At 34.7% G+C, this 26,032-nt stretch overlaps 1 protein-coding gene across 3 annotated transcripts in view; it reads left to right on the top strand.

Moving 5' to 3' along the window:
• Window positions 1–26,032, top strand: part of KIAA0825 (KIAA0825 ortholog) — a 229,984-nt gene that overhangs the window by 118,168 nt on the left and 85,784 nt on the right. For 2 of the 3 annotated variants that reach the window (XM_042823068.1, XM_042823069.1), the window contains exons 18-19: window positions 393–548; window positions 4,611–4,705. In XM_042823068.1, coding sequence (XP_042679002.1) covers window positions 393–548; window positions 4,611–4,705 — 251 coding nt within the window. Of the gene's footprint in view, window positions 1–392; window positions 549–4,610; window positions 4,706–8,592; window positions 8,709–26,032 lie in introns of all 3 variants that reach the window. The other variant, XM_042823066.1, reaches the window with a different exon arrangement.

The raw sequence follows: 26,032 nt of genomic DNA, 5'->3' as shown, positions 1-26,032 counted from the left end.
AAATATTACGGTGTACATTTTCATATACAAGAATAGCTATAATACATTACGATATCTTATAGGAAACATTTGTTTTTCACTTCTACATATACCTAATGAATATACCAAGAACAAATAAACATAACTTAATGATTATTTCAAAACAATAGCTTAGATTATTTTGGTTTGCTTCAACTTGGTATTCATGGGGGTGGTTATTTATTGTTTGTTAATCTTGAAAAGATTTGTATTTTGAGAGAGATTTATTATTCCTTCTTTCAATATAAGGAATTTCTATCAAGTGCATAGTAAAATGATGCTTGAAATTTGGGCAGATTTCACTAACAAGACTAGGTGGTGTGTATTGTTCCATGCATTTTATTTTGTTTGTTTCTTTTGTTTTTCATTTTAAGCAATATTTGAATGAGCAACTGTCTTACGAGAATTCTCCTGAAGAGAATGTAACTTCCAATCAAAGCTTGCTTTTGACACTGAAGGGCAAAGAGGAGCAAGCTGTCTTCAACCCCTTCCAGGTGCACAGCCAGTCTTGTGTGAAAGTGTTCAATCAGGTTTGTGAAAATCTGAAACTGTGGTTATAGTATAATTTTTATTTGTCAGTCTTATTATGATCGTGATAATGACAGAGACTAAAGTTATGAAAAAGGAATTGATTACATGAGTTCGAGTTTGATGAAATGCAAAGGGATATTTTTACTCAGGAATTTAATGAGGGCAGCCTCTACAATATCATGGTGTTTGAAAAGCCATTATTGTCTTTTTCTTTTATCAGAATTACTGCATATAAGAGCAATTTAAAACTTTCTGTGTTGGCTCTGTATAGTGTAGAAAAACCTATTAGTAGCAATGATACGCCATTATATCTGTGTAATGGTACATGGGGCTAGCCTAGCCTTAGTCCTTTGAGAAGTCATGGCAGTATGCCGAACGCATATTTAGAATCTTACCTGATGAGTCTTTCACAGAAATGTTGAACAGTAATGTAAATTACTGTTCATTAATGTAAACTTTCAAAACTCAGAGTCAGTGGGAGAGGGGAGAAGGCATGAAAGGAGGCATTTCTGTGTTTTGCATAAGCTATGCTAATGGTAAGAAAAGGATTATAAATTACCTATAGAAATCACTTTCCTGATTTTATAAGAGTTTAAGAGAATATATCTAGTTGCCAAAATCTCTCCCAGAGAACCACATAACTAATTGTTTCACAGAATGAATTGCAGTTTCAGGAAGCATTTGGACAACTAAAAATTCTTTCACCATAGTTTCTCAAGGCTTCTTAACCAATTATCCATAGTTTTGATTCTTCCCCTACAATTTCAAATATTTAAGAATGAATGTATTAAAGCTGCATGAAATTCAATTACTTTTCATACTTTTGGTCAAAAGATGCCATTTTCCGGAGCAACTTTGTTTTCAAATTGCATCATCTGCTTTTTGCACTGTATCCATTTTGAACTATTTCATCAGCTTCATTGCAGTAAAATATGTATGTTTTACTTTTTTTTTTTTTTGCTACTTGTCTAATCAATGCTTAATCACTGTCATGTCGCAATCAAACTGGTAATATCCTGAAAAAAGAGATTAGTCCCAGTTTCACAAGGCTTCTCACACCAGAGGAACATGTTTTAAAGTGTCTTTTCCTTAAAAGTGCTTGCTTGGCAGAATTCAAGAGGGTGTAACTTTACTCCCATCTGAAGTTCTGAAAATAGTTTACCATGCCTCAATTCTCAATTCATTAATAGTGTGCTAGATTAAGACCTTCAAGTAGTGGCAACTCAGCATAGAATTTTTCTGCTACATGACAGGTTTGCAGTGCTCTATTAGTCAGTGCATGACAATGGATAGTTTGTATTAAATTGCTTTACATTTTTATAAACCTTTGGCATAAAATCTATTATCAGAATACAGGAAAGTGTTTTAGAATTAGGAAAAGTATAATAGATCACAGAGCTTTTATAAAGCACCATGTGCCAACCCTGTTGTTCATAATAATGGGCATATTTTGTGATCTTAACAATATCATTAAGTACTTCAGTTTCCTTTATTACAAAATTGTGCATTTATTTAGTGGTGTGGGATTTAGTTTATTAAGGAGGAGCCAGTGTAATTCAGTGTCTGATACCAGAGTACTTCTCTGAAATCATAGAATCATTTGATTTGGAAGGAATCATTAAAGGCCATCTAGTCCAACTCCCCTGCAATGAACAGAGACATCTATAACTCGGTCAGATTGCTTAGAGCCCTGTCCAGCCTGACCTCAAATGCTTCCAATGAGCACCTACCACCTTTCTGGGCAATGAACAATTATTTTTCTCATGGAATATAAGTTTTCTTACATTCATTCTTAGTGGTTGACAACTGCCATGAAACTGAGAAGTTTCTTTAAAACTGACAATTTTTCTTTAAGTCTAATGTGAATCAGTGTATTTTCAGTACAGGAAATAATGTTTGCTCCTCAGTAAATTCCATGTCTTGGAACTATCCTGATTTCACAGCATATTTTTGCCAGTGAGCTATATTGCATTTAATTATTTTTCTTGCAGAAGAACCAATTTGAATAGGCAATACTTCCTGTGAGACCTGAGTCCTGACCAGGAATGCTTGTATTACACTGTGATATACTGCACAGTGCAAATACTCTTCACTTCCCCAGCAGAGGATTTTTTTAAAGAAAATCATTTCCAAAATTTTCTGAAAGATAATTTATAGCAAATATTTAATGTGTTGCTTTTCAGTCTCTGTAAAAATTGCTGTACATTATTTAGGGTGGTTGACTTTTCTGTCCTAAATTTTTGCTAATTTATCCACAACATGCCATATTTGGCAAGTTTCCTAATCATAATTTCTTCAAGTTATAATGTTCCTGAAACAAAGGCCGCTGACCTCCTATTTTGAGATCAACTGCAATTTATATTAAAGATATGTAAATTTCCTATCTTCCAACCCTCAGTTCAATAGCTGATTCTATGAAGTGTGTCATTTCTGTTAACAATTCAGCTATTTCATTCTTACATTCCTGCAAAAATTTTGAATAATCGCCATCTGGTCCTAGTAACTTGTTACTCTTGATTTTATCAATTTGTCCTGACACCTCAGTCTCTGCCAGTGCTGCTGCTCTACTGTCTAATAAGATTAAGTCCAGCCTGTACAACTCTTCAACGGTAGCAATAAAGGAAAATATTTTAAAGAAATAATTATCCTTTCCTAAAGTGTTTTTGTGCTTGGTTTCATGTTTGATTGGTGTTTCATTTCTTTGGTTTTTATATTTCTTTTGGTTTTATTTTATATTCTGTATCTTTTTCACAGGACAAATCAGTCTGGTACACTGAGTTTAAAACTCCTATGTGCTTATAAACTTTCCTAAATGTCTTTATGACTGTTAATACTGTCAGTTCAGCTTCTCCCTTTTATTGTTCTTGACTTTACAGGCATTCCCTCCATATTTGTTTTTCTATTTCTGATTTATTGTAGAATATTGAACAATTGCTTGTTTTCTCCCCTGAATTCTCCTACTGTTTTCTCCCTTGGATCATTCTATTTCTTGCTTATCAGATATTCTGTTACTTCGTCATTTACTTTCCACTTTCACTTTATTATTCTCTCTTTAGCTAGTCTTGTCTCCCTCTCTGACTGTACTTCACCCTTCTTTTTGAAAGGTACTTTTAAGTGCATGCCAGAGATGAGCTTTAGTGAGAAAATTAAATGAGAAGAAACAAGGGGATAAAATTAAGATGAGAGGAAGGAGAGAGGGACTACCTGGAGGAATTGCTGTCCCAGAAGAACCAAGTTCTTCTGTAAGAAGAAAAAGATATACATGGCACACTTCTGTCTTTTTATTTAGCTGTATTTTCATTGTTATGACTGACTTCATCTTTTTTTTTTTCAAACTGCTCAGTTCTATTTTGGTACTACAGTAATAATTTTTGAATGATTCCTTTGCTGATCAGTGCTGACAATTAAAATTAATATTATACAACAGGAGTTACTATTTTAAAAACTTAAGAATGTTGTGTGTGGTCTTTTGTCTACCCACTATCATTATACATCACTTTTATTTATTAAATAAAGAGTAAGTAATTGTATGACTAAGTGTAGACTTACTGGTGTGTTTATAATAAAAATCTGGTGAACAGAGTGCCTTAGAGAAAAATAAACAGGTAAACCCATCCTTCTCTAATTAAGATATAGGTTACACTTAGAAACTAAATAACTAACTGCACTATGTTTTTCATTACAAACTTTTTGCCGATAGCAGAAAATATAAATTGCTGTTACATAAAAAGTTGCCAATTACTTTGCTTTTCAAACAAAGAGTCAAGCTTTCAGACAAAGTGGTTGGGCAGAATGCCATTAACAGTTGGAAGAATAACGGTTCAAAAAATTGATGTATCTTTTTCTAAATAATGGTTACATTCCCAAATGGATTTGTAAATTAGTTGCTGTCTTACTGGAATAAAAACCTTCTACTGTGGACATGATTGATATCATCTGTCTAAGCCCTTGTTCTAGGCCCCCCTCCTTCATGGTTACTATGTCACAGCTGGAGCTTTAATTTACTGATGATATTAACACTGATTAATAACTAACAAAAGCTTCTTGCCATGTATCAACAGTCAACCATTACTGAATGGAACTGGGATTGGTCAGACTTGCTGTCAAGTTGTTTGGGACTGAATCAGATGACCTTCAGGGTGCTGCTGGCACACAGGTAAAGGGATTCTGGCAATTAACTGCACTTTCCACTTGTCTGCTTTACTTTGTAGTGGTCAATGCATACAGATTTTAGCAGTGAAATTTATGAAGTAAATTATTTTTGTTAACGTTTATTTTTGAATATACAGTTCTAAAATGGAAATGCTTATAATATTTGTGTCTGTTTGTTCCATACAAAGACAGTTTGTGATTTCTATTTTGAGGACCCAACTATTTATTTCTTGCTGACTCTTGAATTTATTTCGATATTGACCATAAACAGTGCTTTAAAAAGAAGCTAGCAAATTTAAAAGTTTTTAGGGACATATACTGCCCATGGAGATTTCAGCACAGAACTTTGGGGATTTTTGCTCATACTGCAGTGACTTGTGAATTCAGCTGGGGGTATAGAAAGCATAGTTAGAAATATGAAGTATTTCTCTAGTAAATTTTAACTAATGGAAATTATTGAACAGGTGTTTTTTTTTTACTTGTAAAATCTATGCCTGTACATAAATAAAGCATTTATTTAATGCAGAATTTATATTCATAAAATTCAAAAATATCAATTTGCTAAATGCACAAAATTGCAGGAGGACAAAATAGGTATATTTTCTAAATATTTGCTGTATAGCCTTGGGAGGACTGGAAAACATATCTTCTGAACTAAAAAGTGTAACGTTCTCTTTGTAATGCTAAATCTGTGTGCCATTATCTTATTTTCCTATTGAAGTTAGTTGTTTGTCTGTTTAGAAACTACAGTGACAATTTCAAGTATGCTTTTTGCAGGTCAAAAAAATGTTCTTACAGTTTGTTTTTTTTGCCACATTTTCGATATATTTTTAGAACTTAATGCCCTAACCATTTAACTGCACCTCAATTTTACATGTAAAATATTTGTTCCATTTACATACACTCTTCTTAATTTAGTATAAAGAGTTCTTCCCTAACCCAAACTATTTTCTGAATTTTGATACAGTTGCACAGGAAGTAACACTGGCAAAAACATGCTCTCCCTTTTGTCATTCAGTTTTCTGTTATCCATTTCTAGGCAGATTATGTGGCTACATGAACTTTTTGGTTTGTACCAGTAGTGCCATTTTTATGTTAAATGGCAGAGACAATTCAGTAATATTTCTTCCTGTGATAGTTAGCTGATCCCTAATATTTATTCTTCATTTAAAAATGAGTTAACTTGCCCTTTTAAAAGAGAGAAATTCTTAGACTGAAAATGTTCATTATACTTCTTTTAAGTTGCTGTGCTCAATATGAACCGAATAGAGAGAACTCTGTGGTTGCAGAGGAAACGTTTTCTGTGGTCACTTCGTCTTCCATGATGTCTTGAAAACATTCCACTTTTCTCTGTACAAGTTTAGGAAATAAGTTGTTTATATACATCTTCTCCATATTTCGTGTTTTTATTGTATCTTCTATCGTTGCATCTTTTTTTTTTCTTTTCTTTTTTCCTCTAATAACTGCCCTAATTGTTGTCATCATTCCTGATTTGAAAATGTCTCCATTCACTGCCCATCTATATAATATGGAAATTCTCATCTAGAAGTGACTTTATGCAAGCCATTAATGATTAGTTCATGGATTTTTTTATTCAAACAACTCTCACTTCAAAGCCCAAGAGATAATCTAGTTCTATTGTGAGCCTTAAGCAGAGCTGCTCGTCCTGATACCCACCATAATGACCACCATCTCTAACACAGCTTGTATTTATATGGCACAGTTTTTAGTACAGCTGAAGTTTGTCTACCCATGTTTTCTAGCTAGATAGGCCGATTCTAGCTAGTCTTGTAGTTACTCAAACAAGCTTTGTAGTGACTCTCATAAGCCATATCTTTTGTTGATCTTTCACACTCCTTAAAATTACACAGATTTCAGTCTTACTCATTCTCATGGCTTAAGGGTCAGGCTAAGTGGGTGTGTGATGAGTTTGATCTTGACTGGTGGATCCATCCTGTTTTTACTATTTCCTTTCTCTGCTGAGGTAAACAAAATGAAGGACAGTACTTAAAAAGAGTCGGAATCATCATACTGCTATAATTATTCATTTCTGTAACACACGCCAAAGCTTTCCCTGAGCAGTTAGTTTTGTGCAGACCAGAATATCTTTACCTGCTCAAAGTGGTTCATGAGGTTTGTTTATATTTAGAGAGAAATATTGTACATGAAGAAAAATAAGTATGCTTTCTTTTTTTTCTGGGAGGAAAAAAAAAAAAAAAAAAAAAAAAGTTTGAAAATGCTTAGGGGATTCATTTACAAGGGAAATGTTCCCCTAACCTAGTTAATGACTGAGTTAGGTGGAACGGGGTTATGGGAGCATTGTCCCAGAGCCAGTGAGTGGTTGGCAAATTAATTGATTGGTGGTTAGGGGAAAGTAAGACGCTTTTAGTACTGGTTAAAAACAGTGAATGGTTGTATACTGCTTACTGTTGGCTCCACATGAGGGCATGAATCTATTCCATCAAGTCCAACACTTACTTCAAAGTAAGTGTTCAGAAGACTTGTGTGTTGTTAATGTTATCATGTGATTACTAAGTGGTGATCATTAGGTGAAAACAAGCAAACAACAACAAAAAAAATTATACCTTTTGAAACTGTAAAAAAAAAAAAACTTACAGAAAGAAAACTTCATTCACTTTCTAGTTTTATATCTGATTATTTCTATATATAGTTCTAGCTGTGAAAGTAAGAGTTAAAACACTTATTGTTATATTTAAAATGATAGCATATTAACATTCAGCTTATTTATAGCATTTGATTTAACGAAGTTTTCAAGCATGTCCTCCATAGTCATGCAGATACATGCTCCTTTATGAAATCTTGGTGTTCAGTTTTACATCATCAAATTATCCTTACATCATCAAATTATGTCTAATACATTCATTGAGACAAGAAGACCATGTACTTTTTGTTACTACTTAATTGATGTATATTTCAAGTTTTAATGATTGTGCTGCTCATAAGGAAAAGATTGTTACTGCCTGGCTAAGTTAACATTGAAACTATATGTGCAGGTTGTTGTATCAGCTATCAATATATTTTCTTATTAGCTGTCTGGCAGTTTCACTGTAGACGCTGCAACATTTGGAGATACTTCAGTGACTGTAGTGGTTGCCCTGGCCAGTAACTAGGCATCCACACAGCCGCTTGCTCACACACCTCTGCAGCAGATTGGGGTGGGGAAGAGAATTGGAGGGGCCAAAGTGAGTATACTGATGAGTTTAGCTCAAAATTTAGATCAAATTTAATAGGTGAAATGAAAGTTGTGCACACAAGCAAAGCAAAATAGGGAGCTCCTTCATTCCTTCCCAGCAGGCAGATGTTTAGGCAATTCCAGGTAAGCAGGGCTCATTGCACTTAATGGGTACTTGAGCAGACAAACAACATGATCTGAACATCATACCCCTTTCTCATCTTTTCCCCCAGCTTTCCTTGCTGAGCACAGTGCCATAGGGTGTGGCCTATCCTCTTGGGATCAAATGAGGTCTTGACCTCTCATAGTTTCTTGTGTGCCTACTTGCTGAGGAGGCAGAGTGGGAAAAAAGAGAAAGCCTTAGCACTTTGTTGAATGATTGTCAAAATGCCAGTTGAATATTAGTTCTATTTTAGACACAAATGGATAGCACAGCATCATATAAACCATATTCATTTTCATCATATGAAAAAAAAAAAGAACTCCGTTACAACTGAACCAAGTGCAGCAACTCATGCACAGGTCATTTCAGTAAATTCACCTTCTTGTTCATGTACTCTCCTTTATACTGATGTCTGCTACTTACTTTCTGTTTTTCAGAGGATTATCTCAGCCAACATGTGTGATGTTAGAATACATACGCACAATATAATATTTGATTGGGTTTTGTGATGTAACTTTCTTCTGCTATTCTACAGAACTTTCAGCTTCACTGGATGTGTTACTGTAGCAAATACCTACATTTCACTCACTATAAATATGAGAAGCAGCCTAGGACTTCTTGAATCACAGGGAGCCACTGCCCAGTATTGCAGTAAGTTGCTATTCTGAGAACTGTGGGGATTCCCTCCTTTGCAGTTAGGAAAGTTCCATGGAACAGTAGGTACCAATGCAGGTCTTATGAATGTCGATTTCATGGTAGTGATGTGCTTGTCTAAGTGTGAATGTGCAAGGAGGAACATTCCAGGCAGCTCCAGGAATAGAGAAGAATTCATGTCTGTGGCAAAGCCAACAGCAGTCAGGCTTAAGACACTAAGAATCAGAAGCCTAGGAACTTAAAAATAGGGAATATATTGTTTTACTGTAAATGCATCAGATGAAAAACTATGCCAGGCACCATGAAGAAAATATTTTTTCTCCCTGAAACCAGCTGAAACCAGTGCATAAAAAGTATAATTCAAGTTAAAAGCAGTATTTGTTCAGGTGGATAAGAACTGCCATGAGAAATAAATGGTGTAGCCTGCAGATTAAAAGATTTCCAACACACCAGTATAGCTCAAGAACAGTTCTCCAGAAAGCATTTGAACAGTGATAGGAACATAAGTAGTTTTAAGTAAAAACAGGGTAGACTCAGTGGTTTACATCCAACCATGTGTTCTTTTGAATAAATATTCCCAGTGACCCAACAACTTTTCAGAGTGGAAAACCTGGAATTGTTTATGGATTGGCTTGAGATAAACTATCAAAAATGAATATATTTTCTACTAAATTTAGGTAAAATATGTATGCTGTGTGGTAATCTTTTTTGCCAAAGGTGCACAAATTCTCATGTTCTTTAAACTTTACAGTTTTTCTTAATGTAGCCCAGACTGCATTTTGTCTGATAAATTACAAATTTACATGTACTATTTACATGTGACACTGTTTTTTTTTTACCAAGGTGAAGTTTCCTTGATTTTTAGGTTGCTATCCTGATATAAAGAAAATCTATTTTTTTTCCTTTTAAAATACTTTGACTGTACTTAAAAAGAACCACTTACTTGACATTTATGAACAACTTTGTCCATATAGTTGTGGCAATTTTTTCACACACTAGGGTTAGATGATAAGATCACACACACACACACATATATATATGCATATTTAAAACCACTGATTAACCTTAATAAAACTGAAATGAAGTAAAAAACTCTTGTTCAGAATTTTGTGTGATTGCAGGGCAAATCTGCTTAACTCTTGTGTATTCTAGTGGATACACAGACACCATCTGTTGAGAATGGTAGCCATATGGTGAACTATTTATAGAAAATGTTTATATTCATTGTGTTGTTGATTATCTTGATATCCAGAAAATGCTCTTTTAAAATCCAGTTTATCAACACATGGAAAAATTTATTGTGTAGTTTTGAAATTGAAGAGAATGTCAGCAAACTTGCATACACTTTGCAAGTTGTGAAAGATTTTTACGCAACTGTCACAAGCCCAAGTCAGAAGAATGAATGAAGATACCAGGAGTATGAAAAGGTAGCAAGTTCTCTGACAATTTTCTTTGTAGCAGAAACAAATGGTGGAATAGGAGTTACTGGCAGGATGCCATGACAGACACCCTATCTGCATGGCAGGGGATGCCAGTCTTGTGTCTGGTGTACTTTTGGATGTGTTAGTCCAACCTTCTTTTAAATAAGAGATGCTCCTTTATGTATGTGCATTGCTAGATACTGGAAATCAGTATTGGTGTTATGTCTACAAGTCAACTATTAATAATGTGTTGGTGAAGAACTGTGATGTCGTTAATACTGAAGAAACTACCACCTCTCAGTGAGAATATAATGGATGACCTTATCATATGTGTACAAGCTTTCTAAAATGCAAGGAAGGCTATGAGAGACAGTGTCTCATTGTCTTTAGGACTTCTCCTGGTTGATCACAGGCACAGTGAGGATTAGAACCTAATGCTATATCAAAAAGGGGGAAACAAAGTCACTGGGATTTTTGGCTAAGCAAGAATTTTTTTTGACAAGTGAGCTGGTCAATAAGAAGAGATACGTCACATCCATCAACATAAAAATTATCCTCCATCTGCTTATCTCCTTCTTATATGACCAATGAAACTATACCCTGACTTCAAAGAATCTGTCAGAAATAGTTTAATTCTCTGCATGGCAATTTTAATGCATTGGTGACAGAATGCACATTGCTGAGCAAGAGGAAAGAGTATATTTTGTACATTCTGTTTGAATGCAGTTTCAACCAGTATTATTTATACATTTTTAACACAAATTGTGCAGGAAAGTGAACCTGAATTTGAGACATCCCATATGCAGTATGCCTTAGATCTTTCTAGTTGCTAGCAGTCTATCTCTCCTGTTGACATGTTGATGAATCCTGTGTAAAAAATAATATTCTTGAACAACATTCAAAAAAAAAAAAAAAAAAAAAAGATGCTAAAAAGAAAGGGACTGATGTATCCCAGTTCACATGAACTCCTTTTTAATATGTGGAAATACTTTATCATTATGCTTTTGCATACCTGGGATACAGAAGTATGTACTTAACAGCTCTTTTTGAAGGAACATCTATAAAAGTGCTTCAGTAAAGCTTCAGTTTAACTTGATACTTTCAGTTGTTCAAAACTTGCCTCTCAAAGAAAATTTTAAAATGAGTTACATGTGTTTGCATATACACATTTGCTTTAAAAATTGTGTAAAGAACTGACTATCTGCCAGAGCATAGGCCTATTATGCAAGCCATTTTTATGAGGTCATTTCGCTGCATATTGCTTTCTCCATTGAAATTAGATGGCATTTGTGAGTTTGTGTTCTCCTTTATGTTTTGATGGAAAAAAATTGTAAGTAAATGCAGTGCACTAGTGTTAATAATGCGTTGTAAAATATGCATTTATTGTTAAGATTCAAATTTAATCAATTTCTTCAAAAGTGTATATCATTTCTTCATTAGTACGTAGGTCACTCTGAAAGTAGCGCTGCCTACTTATTTCCATGGAAACTACAACAGGTACAAAGAGAACAACACTATTGACAGATCAATTTCTCAGCTACAGAATACAGTGTTGTGGTGCGACATATGTGCATAGGTGTCCAGAACATGGCTTGTCTTTCACGCTGCTGTGGCTACTGCTGAAATGCACTGTCTCACAGTGCTCACATACACTGTTTGGTCTCTGTAAATGTAAAGCAAGCACCAGTGAATGTCAGTGGGTGCCATTTTTTTCTGCTTAGGAGAATTCATTGATGCATCTTTACTTCATGCAGACTTCCATGACAGACACTGTTGTGTCGGAGCCATCTGCCATCTCTCACACAACAATAAAATGGAACATTTGTGGAAAGATTCAACCTCTGCTGCCATACCACAAGCATCTGCTTCTGATATTGTGGACCAACATAATAAGATTAGAGGCATTACTTTCAGAACAGCCCTCTTAGATTATTTTATATACTATATGCTTACTTGTAGGAATGACTTTTTATGCAATTGTCTAATTAACCTGGTGACTGACATCCAGTGACCTGGCTGACTTTTTTTAAAAATATTCTTTCATCTGCAAATATTTTGCCTTCCTTTCAACTCTGTTTCACATCCTGTTGTTAAGTAAGGAATATTAAGTAGAGATAATTATATTTACTTTTTTATCTGTTGTTTCTGAGCCTTTCTGATCTCAGTTTTCATTCTTATTAGGTATACATTTATCATAAATGTCTACAGAAGCCCTAAATGCGTATTAATAAATGCAGAATTACACAAACAGTACACGTTACTAAGCTACTCATCTATAGTTGTCACTGCTCACACAAAGGAAGAGGTTACAAAACAAAAACCAACAGTCTAAAAGTGTGTTTTGCCCACCAGCCTGTTGCTTATTTGTTCTGTTTCTTTTACATCAGAGATTTTTGAAAAGTGGTGGTAATACAGAATAATTCATTTTCTGAACTGTAATAAGTTGAGATATCGTAATTTTACGAAAGGTAGAGGGGAAAAGTGCTAATACTGAAGTTGAACAAATTGAAGATCTGGTCCTGCAGCCAGTTCTGTAAGCTTTCTTCAACACTGCATAATTAATTTGTAGCAATGCCGAGAGTTGAGCCTCTCATGACTAAATTTTATGGTATAAAAGCTACCATACAGTAACTAGTCCATTGGTAGTGTAGATGTGCACAGGCAACAGAAGAGAGGTGTTTCAACTTTGCTTGTAAGAAATCATTTGGCTGATTTGAATTACCTGTAGTCTTTTTAGGAAATTGATGGGCTAGTCTCTGAAAGAGACGGGGAACAACTTGTCTTGACCTTAAGACATTTGCTGTGCATACAACAAAGCAAGTAGCAAGGACTGGTAGCTGCTACTGTGCAGGTGACAGATCTTTGTAACTGTAACTCCTCCCTTACTATCTTCCACTCTCTTTCCAAGAATGGTATACTGGCTTTCTCACATGTCCTTGCTGGATGTACCTCCTCTGTTCTGTCTGGCCTCAGCCAAACAGCTGACTTCTTAAGAAAGGGTGATAAGTCCTAAACACGTAATTGCCTCCAAAATTAAACTACCTCTGAAAGCTTTATGTTCATGACACAGTTTTGAAGACATGGAAAAAGTTGGGTAGTTTCACAAGTCCTTTTATTAATAAGCACGGTGACTTGTGTAGGAAGCTTAAAGCCTTCATAAGCAATATAATCTCGGACTTTCTGAATAACATGTGGCCTGATAATCTGGCCCAGATTGTTTATTGTTTATTGTTGTCATTGCTTTTTTTTTTTTTTTTTTTTCCTGTAAACTTCTTGGTGGGACTTAACAACCCAATTAAGCAAAGTGTGGGAAGCCGTTATGAATCTTGGATCATGTAGCAAAGAGGGAATTCAGAATTGTCATTCTAATAGTTGACGCTGGAAAATGTCATTGAAGAAATCTTCTTTTTTTATGTTAGTCTTTCGATTGACAGGTTATGACAAAATTGCATTCATGTTGCTTGAATACATCTTTTGTCTAGTTTTACATGCTTTTTGACTTGTCTAGAAAATGACATATTGAGGTTTTCATTAGGCTTAACCAGGTGTGATTTTCTTTATGGAAGATACCTTGATAGGGCGACAGTTGAAGGCGAATAAACTAGTGAAGCTTAGAAAGGCCACAGCCCTTCTTCAGATGGTAGTAATGATTTGAAAGACTCATTAATCAACATCCAAGTCACAGGTGTGATGGCTTTCCTGCAGACTGCCAACGGACTGTGAAAGTCACATCCAACACATGAAACTGTTAAACTAGGCGCATCTATAAATATTCTTAAAGTTTTTTCTCTCTCTTTTAGTTGAAGAACACAACTCTGTAATGTTTTAGTTATTGACTTCTAAGGTTTTGTTTTATTGTTGTTTTCTGAGGAGTACTGCCTGCTTTTTAAAACAAAAACAGGATATTGTTTTCATCATTGCTCAATATAACAATCTCATTTAAGCACATAGCTTTGGTTGCAGTTTTAAATTTATATTATTATTGTGCACGCTGAATGTGTGTAAAAATTATTTCATAAATTTTCTGCATATAAATGCAAGGCCATTTACTTCATGGTTTTCTAAATCTTTGCTCTGGTATAAAAATTATCTGGAACAAATATTAAGTTATGCTGTAATGTAGAGAGGAAGTCCTGAAATATCTAAAGAGAAAAAATATATATATATATCTTCTAATTTCTATCAGCTAGTAGTGGATTTTTCACCTACACTAAGGGGAAAAACCCATCATAAGAATCCAAAGAATGAAATCTCCCTACAGTTTTTCCACATCATTCTTAAACTCTGTGGATTCCCTGGAATTAAAGGAAGTGTAGTCAGAGGTCTTACAGCTCCCCGTTACATTTTCTCCCCAAGATTATCGTTAAATTGAAATGCTCCCTATAGATAAAAATTAATTTTACTCTATCAAAAAGTATGAATTTGCTTAGATTATTGTATTTGCTAATTCCTTGGTCTCAAATTCTCATCTTTTTCCAAATACAGATATTCAGAGTAATAAAAATCTTTCTTTACAATTGGAAGTGAAAGTCTTCCACTTTTGTCCGGGGTGAGAAATTTATGTATGGAAGCAGTCCCATCTTCTGTTTCCCTCCTTAGCATATCTTAGTTTTGAACTTCATATATGAATATAATTTTAATTTACAATCCACATTCACCACTTTTATGTCTGAGTCACCAGATCAAAAAGTTATTTTGATCTAATTGAGTTTAAATCAATGGAACTGGGTAGAGTGTAGTGCTTGCTGGCTCAAAAAACCGTAATGCGCACCAAAGACAAGAAAAGAATGCATTTATTGATGAAATATATAGAAAATGATATTTTTGCATATACAAAGCTCTGTAAACAGACATTTGAATATCATAGAATCATAAAGGTTGAAAAAGACCATTCAGATCATCTAGTCCAACCACCAAGCCCTCCCTGCCATGTCCACTAACCATGTCCCTCAGAGCCACATCCACACAGCTCATGAACAACAAGGGACTTTTGACCTCTAGGTCTGGCATTTGTGCTTGGCAAAATAGCTTCTGTGCTCTTTTGAACAAGACATGTGAAGTAGGTCACACATCTGTTCCATGGTTGGCCAAAGCTCCAGGTGTGAGCAGCAGGTGTTCCTATACATTTGAAGCCAATCCATTTGTATCCAAAGTAAGCCATCTTTTGAGAGAACATTTCTATTCTGGTTCCAGTGACCATAGCATCTTGTACTCAACAGAAACAAACTCGACAGAATTCCAGGTCAAGTCTCCACCCACAGGGCCAATTCCATTCTATGTGATCACATTTTTACACAAAACCTTGACGTAACAAAGAAGTCACTGGTCTGAGTAATTTTCCCTATTTGAACCAAAAGCTATAGCTGAAAAGTTAGATGAATCTATGCTCCCAAAGGGGGCAGTTGGGCCTGAAGAAAGCACATCAGCAGTGCCTGTCCTTAAATTGCTGGTCACCACCAGTGCTACTTCAGTTCATGGTGTTTCTTCTCCTTTACATGAGGGACTCTGAAAGGAGAGAGGAGTTTTGACCCAAGAACTAGGAAAAGCTCTTAGCTGAGGACATCCTGGTAGCTTATTCAACATAGTTACAGCTCATAACAACTACTGATGCAGTCAGACTCTGGAACAGTAGGAGTTCAGTCAATATACTTGATTTTACAAAGTAACATTTTTATTTGATTACTCAACACTGTGCTACTCCATGTTATTTGTTATTGCAGGACTTATTAAAGTATACATTGCTGTCATGTTACACATTTTAGAAACAATTGTAATTTCTATTCAATGACAGGATACTTTAAAACAGAATCTTGTACTAAGAATGCAGAGAATTTTATTTTGTTCCAAGTTTGACCATAGATCGTCTGTATTTTTGCACATTAACTTTCTGTTGTTTCTTAAACACAGTAATTAAACATACCTCCAAAAAAGTTAACCTTTTGCATAATACAGAAATGATCTCTTCAACTGTGCTAATAAAGACTGTGACAGCTGAATTTAAATGTAACCAAACTCTTCCCACTAAAGTGTGATGAAGTTAGGAATAAAAAAGTATAATGATTTCTCTTGGGATAATTACGTGGGCAATTTATCATCACATTTGGATAAAAATTGAAAGCACCTGTATTATATATAATTAAACCTCATTAAATTGTATATAGAAATCAACAATTTTTTTATTGTTTTTCAAGTACAAAAGAATTATTTAAAAATGTTAAGTAGTAGCACCTCTTAAAAAGTTTTTTTTCTTTAATTTATCTCATATTTTTGATATTACATTATTTATTGTTCCATATGGAGTGACTGTCAGATCATTCTATAGGAATGTCATTTAATGTACTTAGCCTTAGAGTAAAAATGAATAAAGGTAATTGGCTGTTCTGTTGCATAGTTCATAGTTGATAAATGATTGTTGTGTGAAAAAAACTGGATGCAGTATTTTCAGAATTTAGTAATAAGCAGGAACTGTATTTGAATGCTGAATACAAGACTTTAGAAATAAATATATGTTAATATTGTGTTTGAAAAGAAAGAAGCCACAATTTCTAATGCAAGATGACATTTCATTAATATAGAAACACAGTTTTAAAGATCTTACTTAATGCCTTTTTGCACATTGGCTCTTAGATCCTGTGACTGTCCCACATGCAGAGGTCAATCTGATCTGGTAGATATTCTTTAGTCCCTGTTTGTGAGAAAAGTTATTCTTCTCTGGATGTTTCTGCTGCACTGAAGATGCTGCAATTCACAGAGGGAAAACAGTTCTGCAGTAGTCCAGACGCAGTTTATTTATTGCTTTTATTAGGCATAGCATCTTGAGCTCATCCAGAGGTCAAGGGGCTTTCATGCTGAACACGTCTGATAAGCATATACTCAGTTAATTAGGTGAAATGATGTTTGCTAAAGTGTCCGTTTTCTATGTGTTTTATATTGTAACCACAAGTTGAAAATCACCAATTTGCTTTTTCTGCAACACCTAAATGTGTTTACAGAGACATAAGGTCCCTATTCAGAATAAATCATACTCAGGCTAAAATCAGGCTCATTCATTTTTTTTTTAGATCTAGCCCCAGCTTTACTCAATATTAATTGAGGCACGGATCTACACTAAGCAAAGACAAATGAAAAATGCAAGATTGTGCATCTTTTAAATAAAAATAGCCATTGCCAACAGAATATTTCTATCTCTTATCTGGCTGACCATCTCTTAAAATTTACTTGCACATAATGAAGATTAGCAGTAACAGAACTGCGTTCTATGGGATCCCAAACACGAGACAACTACAGGTAACAGCAGTAATTACAACAGCTGTCAGAGGCTGTAAAATTAAATACACTTCCAAAAATGAAAGTAGTAGACTTAGTATTGGAAGTATTAGTATTTGAATTAGAATTAGGAATTTCTAATTTCAAATATTGTAAACATATATTTACAAATATTTGCAAACATTTTAATGGTGTCCCAAGTGCTGAATAAAAGAGCATTAATTTCCTGGGCACTTGTTCTCTGTGTGTCATGAAGAGGTTCTTCTATGTAAGCTTCAAACCATATGACATTCAGATGTTTTGAAATTTGGCTCAAAGATCATTTTCCAATATTGTGCCCAAAACAGACTGACTTCATACTAATCAACCCCAGTTAAACAAGCTTCAGACCATAGTGTTCTGAGCAAGAAACAATCACCTGGCTAACCGTACCTATTTCCGTTTCTCATCAACCAGGAAAGGTGGTGAGCCTAGAATAAGCTTAGTGTGACAAAGTTTTCATAGTTTTATATCTAATTTTTGTTAAGTATTTTTATTAAATTAACAGATTATGAGATACTTATTCCCTCAAGATTGTGCTTTTGTTTATTTTATAGCAGTGCAATAACGTCAATCTAATATAAATAAGTACCCAATTGTTGTTTACTTTATTGATCTGCTTATTGCACGATCTTTTAAATCTTTCACAGAATCACAGAATCATAGAATTGTAGGGGCTGGAAGGAACCTGTAGAAATAATTGAGTCCAACCCACCTGCCAAAGCAGGCTCCCTAGACCAGGTTGCAAAGGTGGGCATCCAGTGGGCATTTGTGCATTTGTGCAGAACTTTCCATGCTTCAGTTTGTGTCCATTTCCCCTTGTCCTATCACCATGCACCAGTGAAGAGAGTCTGGCCTCATCCCTTTGTCCCCACACCTTAGATTTTTATAGACATTGTTCAGATCCCCCCTGAGTCTTCTTATCTAAATGCTGAACAGACCCAGGTGACCTCCCCTTTTCTCACAGGAGAGATGCTCCAGGCCCTTTATCATCTTTGGAAGCTTCCACTGGACTCTTTCCAGGAGATCCCTGTCTTTTTTGTACTGGGGAGCCCAGTACTGGACACAGTACTCCAGATGAGGCCTGACCAGTGCAGATAAATTTCATAAATTTCATAAAATTATAAAACTCATAAATTTCATTAATTTAATTCTTTTTGCAATTGGTTTTCAAGCCCTATTTAAAAAACATAATTTCTTAGTTAAAATATATAAAAAACATATAAGTCTGTATGTCCTTACAAATTATTTTAAATTTGTAGAACCATGTGGTATCACAAGTTGGAAGCGACCCACAAAGATCATGGAGTTCAACTCCCAGCTCCATACACCACCCAAACATGGTGTCTGAAAGCAGTGTCCAAACCCTCCTTGAACTCCAGCACTGGGGCCGTGCCCACTGCCCTGTGCATCCCGTTCCGTGCTCACCGCCCTGTGGTGCAGCCCCTTTCCCTGACCCCCAGCTGCCCTCCCCTGACGCAGCTCCATGCCGTTCCCTCGGCCCTGTCGCTGTCACACACAGCAGAGCTCAGCGCTGCCCTCCGCTCCCTGTGAGGAGCTGCAGCCACCATGAGGGCTCCCCTCAGCTCCTCTGTCTGGACTGAGCAAATCCTAGAACCACAGCCACTCCTCACACACCTTGCCCTGTAAACCCTTCACTATCTAATAACTTTATGTCCTTCTTACATTGCGGCATGCAACCTGCACACAATGCTTGGAGGGATGCTGCACAATGCAGAGCAGAGGGTACAGCCCTCCTCAAATGGCACTCTGTGACTTCTCACCCTGTTGTCTGAAAACGTATGCAGGATTACTCTATCCCAGTTGAAGAATCTGACATTTGCTCTTGTTAAATTTTCCAACTTTTCACTCACCAGAGTCCCCAAGTCATCCTCTGCAGTGCTTCAACTCTGGTATTGCACCTAGCACTTGCCCTTGTTGAACCTGAGTTGGCTATGATCAGTGACCATGTTGTCTTTAAAGTGCTTTTCAACAACTCCCAGAATGGTCTTCTACATGATTTTTCAGACATTGAAGTCTTAAAATTTTGGAGTTTAGCTTCTCAGAAACTTACACGTATTCCTTTTTTTAGATTATCAGTTCAAGGTCTTAGAATAACAGAACAACGTAGAGTGGAAGTCGCCTTAAAGATCATCAAGTCCAGTCTTTCATGGGAAAGAGAGCCTGGGTCAAACTGTCTATCACACTGCCTAAAAGCATTTTGAAAATCTTCAGTGAGGGATCTGACCAAGTCCCTGGTAAAGTTGTTCAAATAGGTGATTATTTTCACTGTTAAAAATTTCTTCCTTACATGAAAACAAATATTCTTCTCATGTAACTCCCTTCAGTTGCCTGTTGTCTTCTCCCTGTGGCTAGCTGTGAATGCATCCTTTTTGCAGGTGTCCTGTAAGTGCAGGAATACTATGATGAGGTGAGGCTCCTCTGAGCCTTCTCTTCTCCAAAGTGAAAAGACCTAACTCTTTCAATCCTCCTTTCTCAGGCAGATTCTCTATGCCTCGATCATCTTTGTCGACACTCTGCAACCTGACCACCCTGTCCATTTTTTTTTTTTTTTTTTTTTAATTCAGTAGACCAAAACTAAAACTAATACTTCAGGAATGGCCTGACAAGCACCAAGTAAAGGAGTGGTTGTATCTTGTATCTCTGTTAGTAATGTCCCTGTATATGCAGCCCAGGATCTGTTTTGTCTTGCTTATTTAAGCAATGTACAGCTGACTCATGTTCAGTTTATTATCCTCCAAGATCTCCGGATCCTTTGAGCAAGACTGCTTCCTAGCCACACAGACCCTAATGTCTTCTGACACTATAGATGTTTGATGTTGGTGGAGGTCAAACACCTGTTTGATGCAGGTGTTTGTTCACTTTTGATGGTATCTCCCATGTTTCATCTACTGATGTAAAAGTGATGTATTTTTTCTCTTGCAATGTGTATGATTGCATGGTAGTACAGTCACTACTGCTTAGTTCTTCTGTGTTTGTATTTTTATTTAAATATCTTGTTTATAATTCAGCTAGATTAACAACAACTTTAATTTGCTGTTCTTCCAGAAAATAACCACTTGACATTTTATTTTCAAACTTTTATCACTATTTTATTGGACTTTTTTACATGAAAATATCTGCAATTGTTCTAAATAGTATTCTCAAAGATTTTATCTTCTACCTGGTCTTACTATTTTGTGTACACAGTATTCCTCTTGGTAAATCTGGATTTGTCATGGAAGCTCTAGGAAAGTAGTGTGCATACTAGAAGTCTAGAATGTCTGGCCATGTAGTTTTAACAAGAATGGTTTTGTGAAATTTAATAAATTTATCACTATATGTTCATCTTTGCAATGTAACTAGTTTGTTTTATGTAGCATATATGCAAATATTCTACTTCCTACCAATGTGAGTCATTCCATTATGATTCCACACTATCCACTATATCAGATATATAGAGATACCAGAGTATATATCAGAAGAGTTTCTTTTGAGTTTCTTTTTTTCTTCTTTGCTGAGTATGTGTAGGTGTTTGTTGAATGTGAAGAAAAGTCTGCTTTGTTTTTCAGTCCTGTTCTTATACTACTCTTGAATTACTCTGCTGACTATATAGTCCCTACCAACCTTAGATGTATTTTTCTTCCTTTTAATAGCGTAATTTACAGTGAGTAAGAGTGAACTCTTTCATTTGTAATCATCTTTTCATGACATTTTTTACTGTCACTTTTAACTTTCCCAAATATCTTTTTTTCACTTTATTCTGCCCTTGCTATTGTTGACAAAATTTTTCTACATGGCAATTAAGGGATGCTTGATCTTTGTATTCCATACTAAAACATAATCCTGAAACATAATCCTGAAGCAGTTTATTCATATGCTTAATCTGACGAGTTGTTTCTGTGAATTCAATACAATAACTTGATTTCAACATATTAGTCTAGATTGTATGTTTGCAGTTCTGGGGTTTGAGGAGTCTACTTAGAAAGTTTTTTAACTATCAAGTCTTGTGGTTGCCTATCTGTCATCTGCAGACAACTGTTTGCCTGCCCCACATTTTTGTTCTGAATCTTTTCCACACAAGTACACAGAAAATACAGGCTACAGTCATTTTAATTAAAAATTGAATATCTTCTATGAAGGACTACTAAATATTTTGAAAACTTAGTACTCTTGCTTTGTAAAATAAGTGAATATTATAGTGAATGATACCATTAGCCTATCTGTTAATCTAGTCAGTCCCAAGCACAGTTTTGAAATATGGTTTCTTCAAATGGATTCAGCTACAATTTATTAGATATTATTCTTCAATGTCAGCAACACAAACTACATATCTGTTCATGTTAGGACAAGCAAACATACCCATATACTAGCTCCACAGTTTGCAAAACAACAACAACAACAAAACCAATACAAAACATTTAAGAGTGCACATTTAATCTTTTGATCTTCTGCTGTTTTGGAATACTAATAATTAGAACAAGTGAAAATTTGAATTTAAACAGCTTGTTAGTTCCTCCCACTTGTCTAAGAATTAGTGAACTCATGGTCTTGTAATATTGATCTCAAATATTGCTATGGTTAATGTAAGAAAGGAATTAGAATCATTTTTTTCCTACTGCAATGAAATTACTTGAGCAGAGGGATGAAGAATTGAAGATCATTCTTTTGTTGCTTATATACTATTCTCATAGTTTATTGAAATGATAAATAATGAGATTGAAACATGTAGAACAAGCTTTGGTATAACTGAATTAATTTTAAAAGAGCTGGGGAATTATAGGGGATGTGCACCCTGTGAACTGAGTCTTTTTCCCTAATGAAGCTTTCTTAGCATCTAATAATAACATGAAGATAGAGCTTTTTTTATCTTCTGCAGTAAACATGTCAAGTTCTCAGTGGCATCTTTTAATTGTGAAAACCAAAGGTCTGCCTCAACTTTCCTATGTTAAGCATTTATATCAACTTCCTTGCATGCTTCGTTTTCTCTGTAGTTTCAAATGTGTGGGAGCATTTGATCAGTGTTCTTTTTAAATTCAAAATGAGCCAGCTTCTGTCTCAAAAGTGTCTTATTGTCATGATGTCATTGCGCCTCAAGATTTGTGACCTTTTGCTCCATATGGATTCATGGAGGACCACGTTGTGTTTTTGCAGACTAGATTGCTTTTGTCCCCCCGCTAGGGGGTATCAAAGCCTTTTGGACTAAAGTTTTACATACTAGTAAGTTTGCAAATAAATAAATACATGAAATAAAAATAATATACTAAAATAGACCAACAGCAAGTGAAAGCACCCAACAGTGAAACAAACCTAGGGTTTATGTATTATAAGGACCGCCAGATGTCGCAAAGGCATCATTGATGAACTGTTTTTTTATCCAAAATGTGGCACTTATATGAGGAATAGTAGTATTGTGTTTGAGAGTTGCAGGGGCCATAACAGGTCAGTGAAATGTCCTTCAAACATTTGATTTTTACATTTGAGAATAGGCCAAGATGAAAAGATAACTACATATCTGACATTGACGTTACTACCATTTAGACAACCGATGCAATTGCCTTAGTGAGTGAGATCAATCAGACCTTTATTACTTTGAAAACCACAAAAAAGATTTAGTTTTTTTTCTTTAAAAATGAGAGTTTTCAACCTCATCAGATCACAAGCTTCTAAATGTAAAATTATTGTAATATGTATATAAAGTTTCATTTTCTCCTTATTCTTTTAAAAGTTGAGTACTACAGAAAACATTAAAAAGAATAACAAGTAGTCTTGAAAGAATTTGAGCTGAGTTGAACGCATAAAATGGCAGTTTAACAAGTAGAACTTGGAAACGAGCATTTGATGATTGATTTTTTATTGAGACAGAATGAGAATGATACTGGATAAAGTGATTTTCCTTATTGAGAGAAAATATAGTGTTTTTCAACATGTCGTCAGTATGAATGGAAGCCCTGTCAAAAAAACTGAGCAACACATAATATCTTTTAAAAGGTAAATTAACATAAGCATATCACTTAGTTTATGGATCAAATTTTACACTTGTCAGTTTTATTCATAATGTCATAAAGTTTATATTGTAAAGGTAGTTTTATTACCTTTGTTATGTCCTGAAAAAGCCTAATATTAACTGAGTTCATTCTAGAATTTAAAGTATATTCAGCTGAAGAAATGCCAGTGCAGAAAATTAAGTCCAAAATATGTATTCATGTGCAGATCTTAGTCAAATCCCTAGTAATTTTAAGTACTTGAAATACATTATTCAACAAGTAACCTGCTGTATGTTTGCGTTTAATGGGCTCTGCCTGAGTATACAGAAGCTGTCAAGATAAAATATGGAACATGCATCATTCTAATTCAATTATGATTCTTCTTAAAAAATAAAATAAATGCGTGTCTGTGTGAGTTTGTGTTGTATGTGGAAATGTGCAATCTTTATTACTATGGTTGGATTTTATTTTTTTTTATATGCTTCCTCATAATTTCTCTTTGCTCAGGTACATGTATATCTATGCCACATGCAAAATATATAAACATAAAAATTTTATTTTTTCAAATGTTGGAGAAGTTCAAAATGATAATTGAACTTACACTGGGTGCATGTATATATACTTACCTACATTTGTCCTTCTCCGTGTTTCGCATACTAAAACAAACAGTAAGACAGGTACATACATACATGCCTAATTGTCATGAAATAGGTTAAGTAGGCCCTGGACTTTCATCTAGCCTGTTGAGAATTAACGTCTGGAAACAAGCACACGTTTGTCACTAATTATTATTTCCTTGACCTTTGTATAACTGTGATATCAGTAGAGTTCTTAACTTAATAGGAAGGACATACTTGCATAATATTCCACAAACATTAAATTATTTAACTCTTTGACATCCTTGCATGATAACTGAGGTTTTTTTGGCCTTGCAGATTTTTATATGTGTCTGTTTGTGTACTGTGCTTATGAGTTACCCACATATGGAATACTTCATGTTTTGTTCTAAGACTTTATGTATATTTAACCTTTAATTTAACTAGCAGGTTGTAAGATTTCCATAAAAAATAGATGAGCTTTGAACTCACTGAATGTTATTGGTGTAGCACAATCAATCATTTCTAAAGGTTAATGGTGTTAGAAACAATGAGAACATATGTCTTATTTTTAATACTGTTATATTAGTAAAATTATTTAGCATAAAGAATTGGTATCCTATCCTTTGTGTTAAATTTGAATTTACAGTTTTTGATCACTAGGTTATAAGTTTTATTACCAAAGTTGAATGGGAATAAAAACAAATAAGTGTTTATATAAACTTTCTTACTATGAATAAGATAACTGATGGTATGGTAGCTGAGACATCTCTGTAGAGCTAAATTACTCTGGAATGCATTACAATTATTTTTGAAGTGTTTTTACTTCTTTTGATCCCATTCTGCTATGTTTTAATAAAATTTGACTTATATACAGTTGTTATCCTAATTACATAATACATAAAACTCTTGAATGAAATAAAAAGTCAGTATTTGAAAGACAGTGTAGTGCGGGGCATGAGATTTCAAATGGTAAAAACCTGCTGTGGCAACAAAGACTGAATCTGTTTGTGTGTTTCATACTTTCCTGATCATATCTTTAAACCAGATAGTAACAAAGAATATTTATTTGTTGCCAAGCTATTGTAGGATTTATTTCTGAACTCAAATCCTAATTATCAAGAAAATTGCATCCTCTTTATCTCGCAGAAGGACACACTGCATCATAGTATATTCGGTTATTTGGTGCTATAATATTGTTACCTTGCTTGAAACACATGGTCTCTCTTGATATACAAGAAAAAATCTGAATCCATTTCAATAAATTAATAGGGATGAGAATCCCAGTCCATCGTTCTTTTCAGAGGCTCACATACATTGTAATGAAATGCATTAGGAGTTTTCTTCACTTGAAATCCAAATGAGACCCATTTTGGCTCACACCCTTGACAGTCTCTTTTATAAGCACTGCTGTCTCCTGTTCATGTGTGGGCTTAGTAAAATGCTTCCTTTGTAAGATGCACAGAGACAATATAATGCCATGAAAGACGAAGGTGTCAAAACACAAAGTTAGAGGCAATCTAATCAATGCCTCCTGATTTAGCCTTTGAAGGCTCTCTTCATTAAAACTCTTTAATTGTGAGGCTTATCTTGAGGTAGAGCTGTTACTTAATATTTTTCAGTGTCATTCTTTGGACAGTCATTTGTACCTTTTAAACGTAATTTCAATATTCATTGTTTAGTAAATTGGATGCCTTGTTAGCAATAGTGGTGGTATGAATGACTTGCATTCAAGTGATTGAAGGTAATAGTGTATAAATGGTTGGTTCTCTCCCCTGAAGTTTAATGTGTTTTATTTCTCTGTGTGTCATTATAAAATATATGTTTTTCATTATTGGTCTTTTTATTTCTATGTATAGGAATGCAGGTTAGAATATTTTAAAATTTTGAATAGAAAGATTTCTGATTTTTTTTTTTTTTTTTTTTTTTTACTTTTAAAAATAATCATATTCAGTGCAAAGATTGTGAATGCTATGGAAGTGGTGAAAAATCTGATCTCAAATTACATTATT

Source organism: Centrocercus urophasianus, unplaced genomic scaffold (assembly GCF_019232065.1).
Source record: "Centrocercus urophasianus isolate 14NV4802_14NV808 unplaced genomic scaffold, USGS_Curo_1.0 seq_21, whole genome shotgun sequence".
Lineage (NCBI taxonomy): Eukaryota > Metazoa > Chordata > Aves > Galliformes > Phasianidae > Centrocercus > Centrocercus urophasianus.
This window is presented reverse-complemented; position numbering and strand designations above follow the sequence as displayed.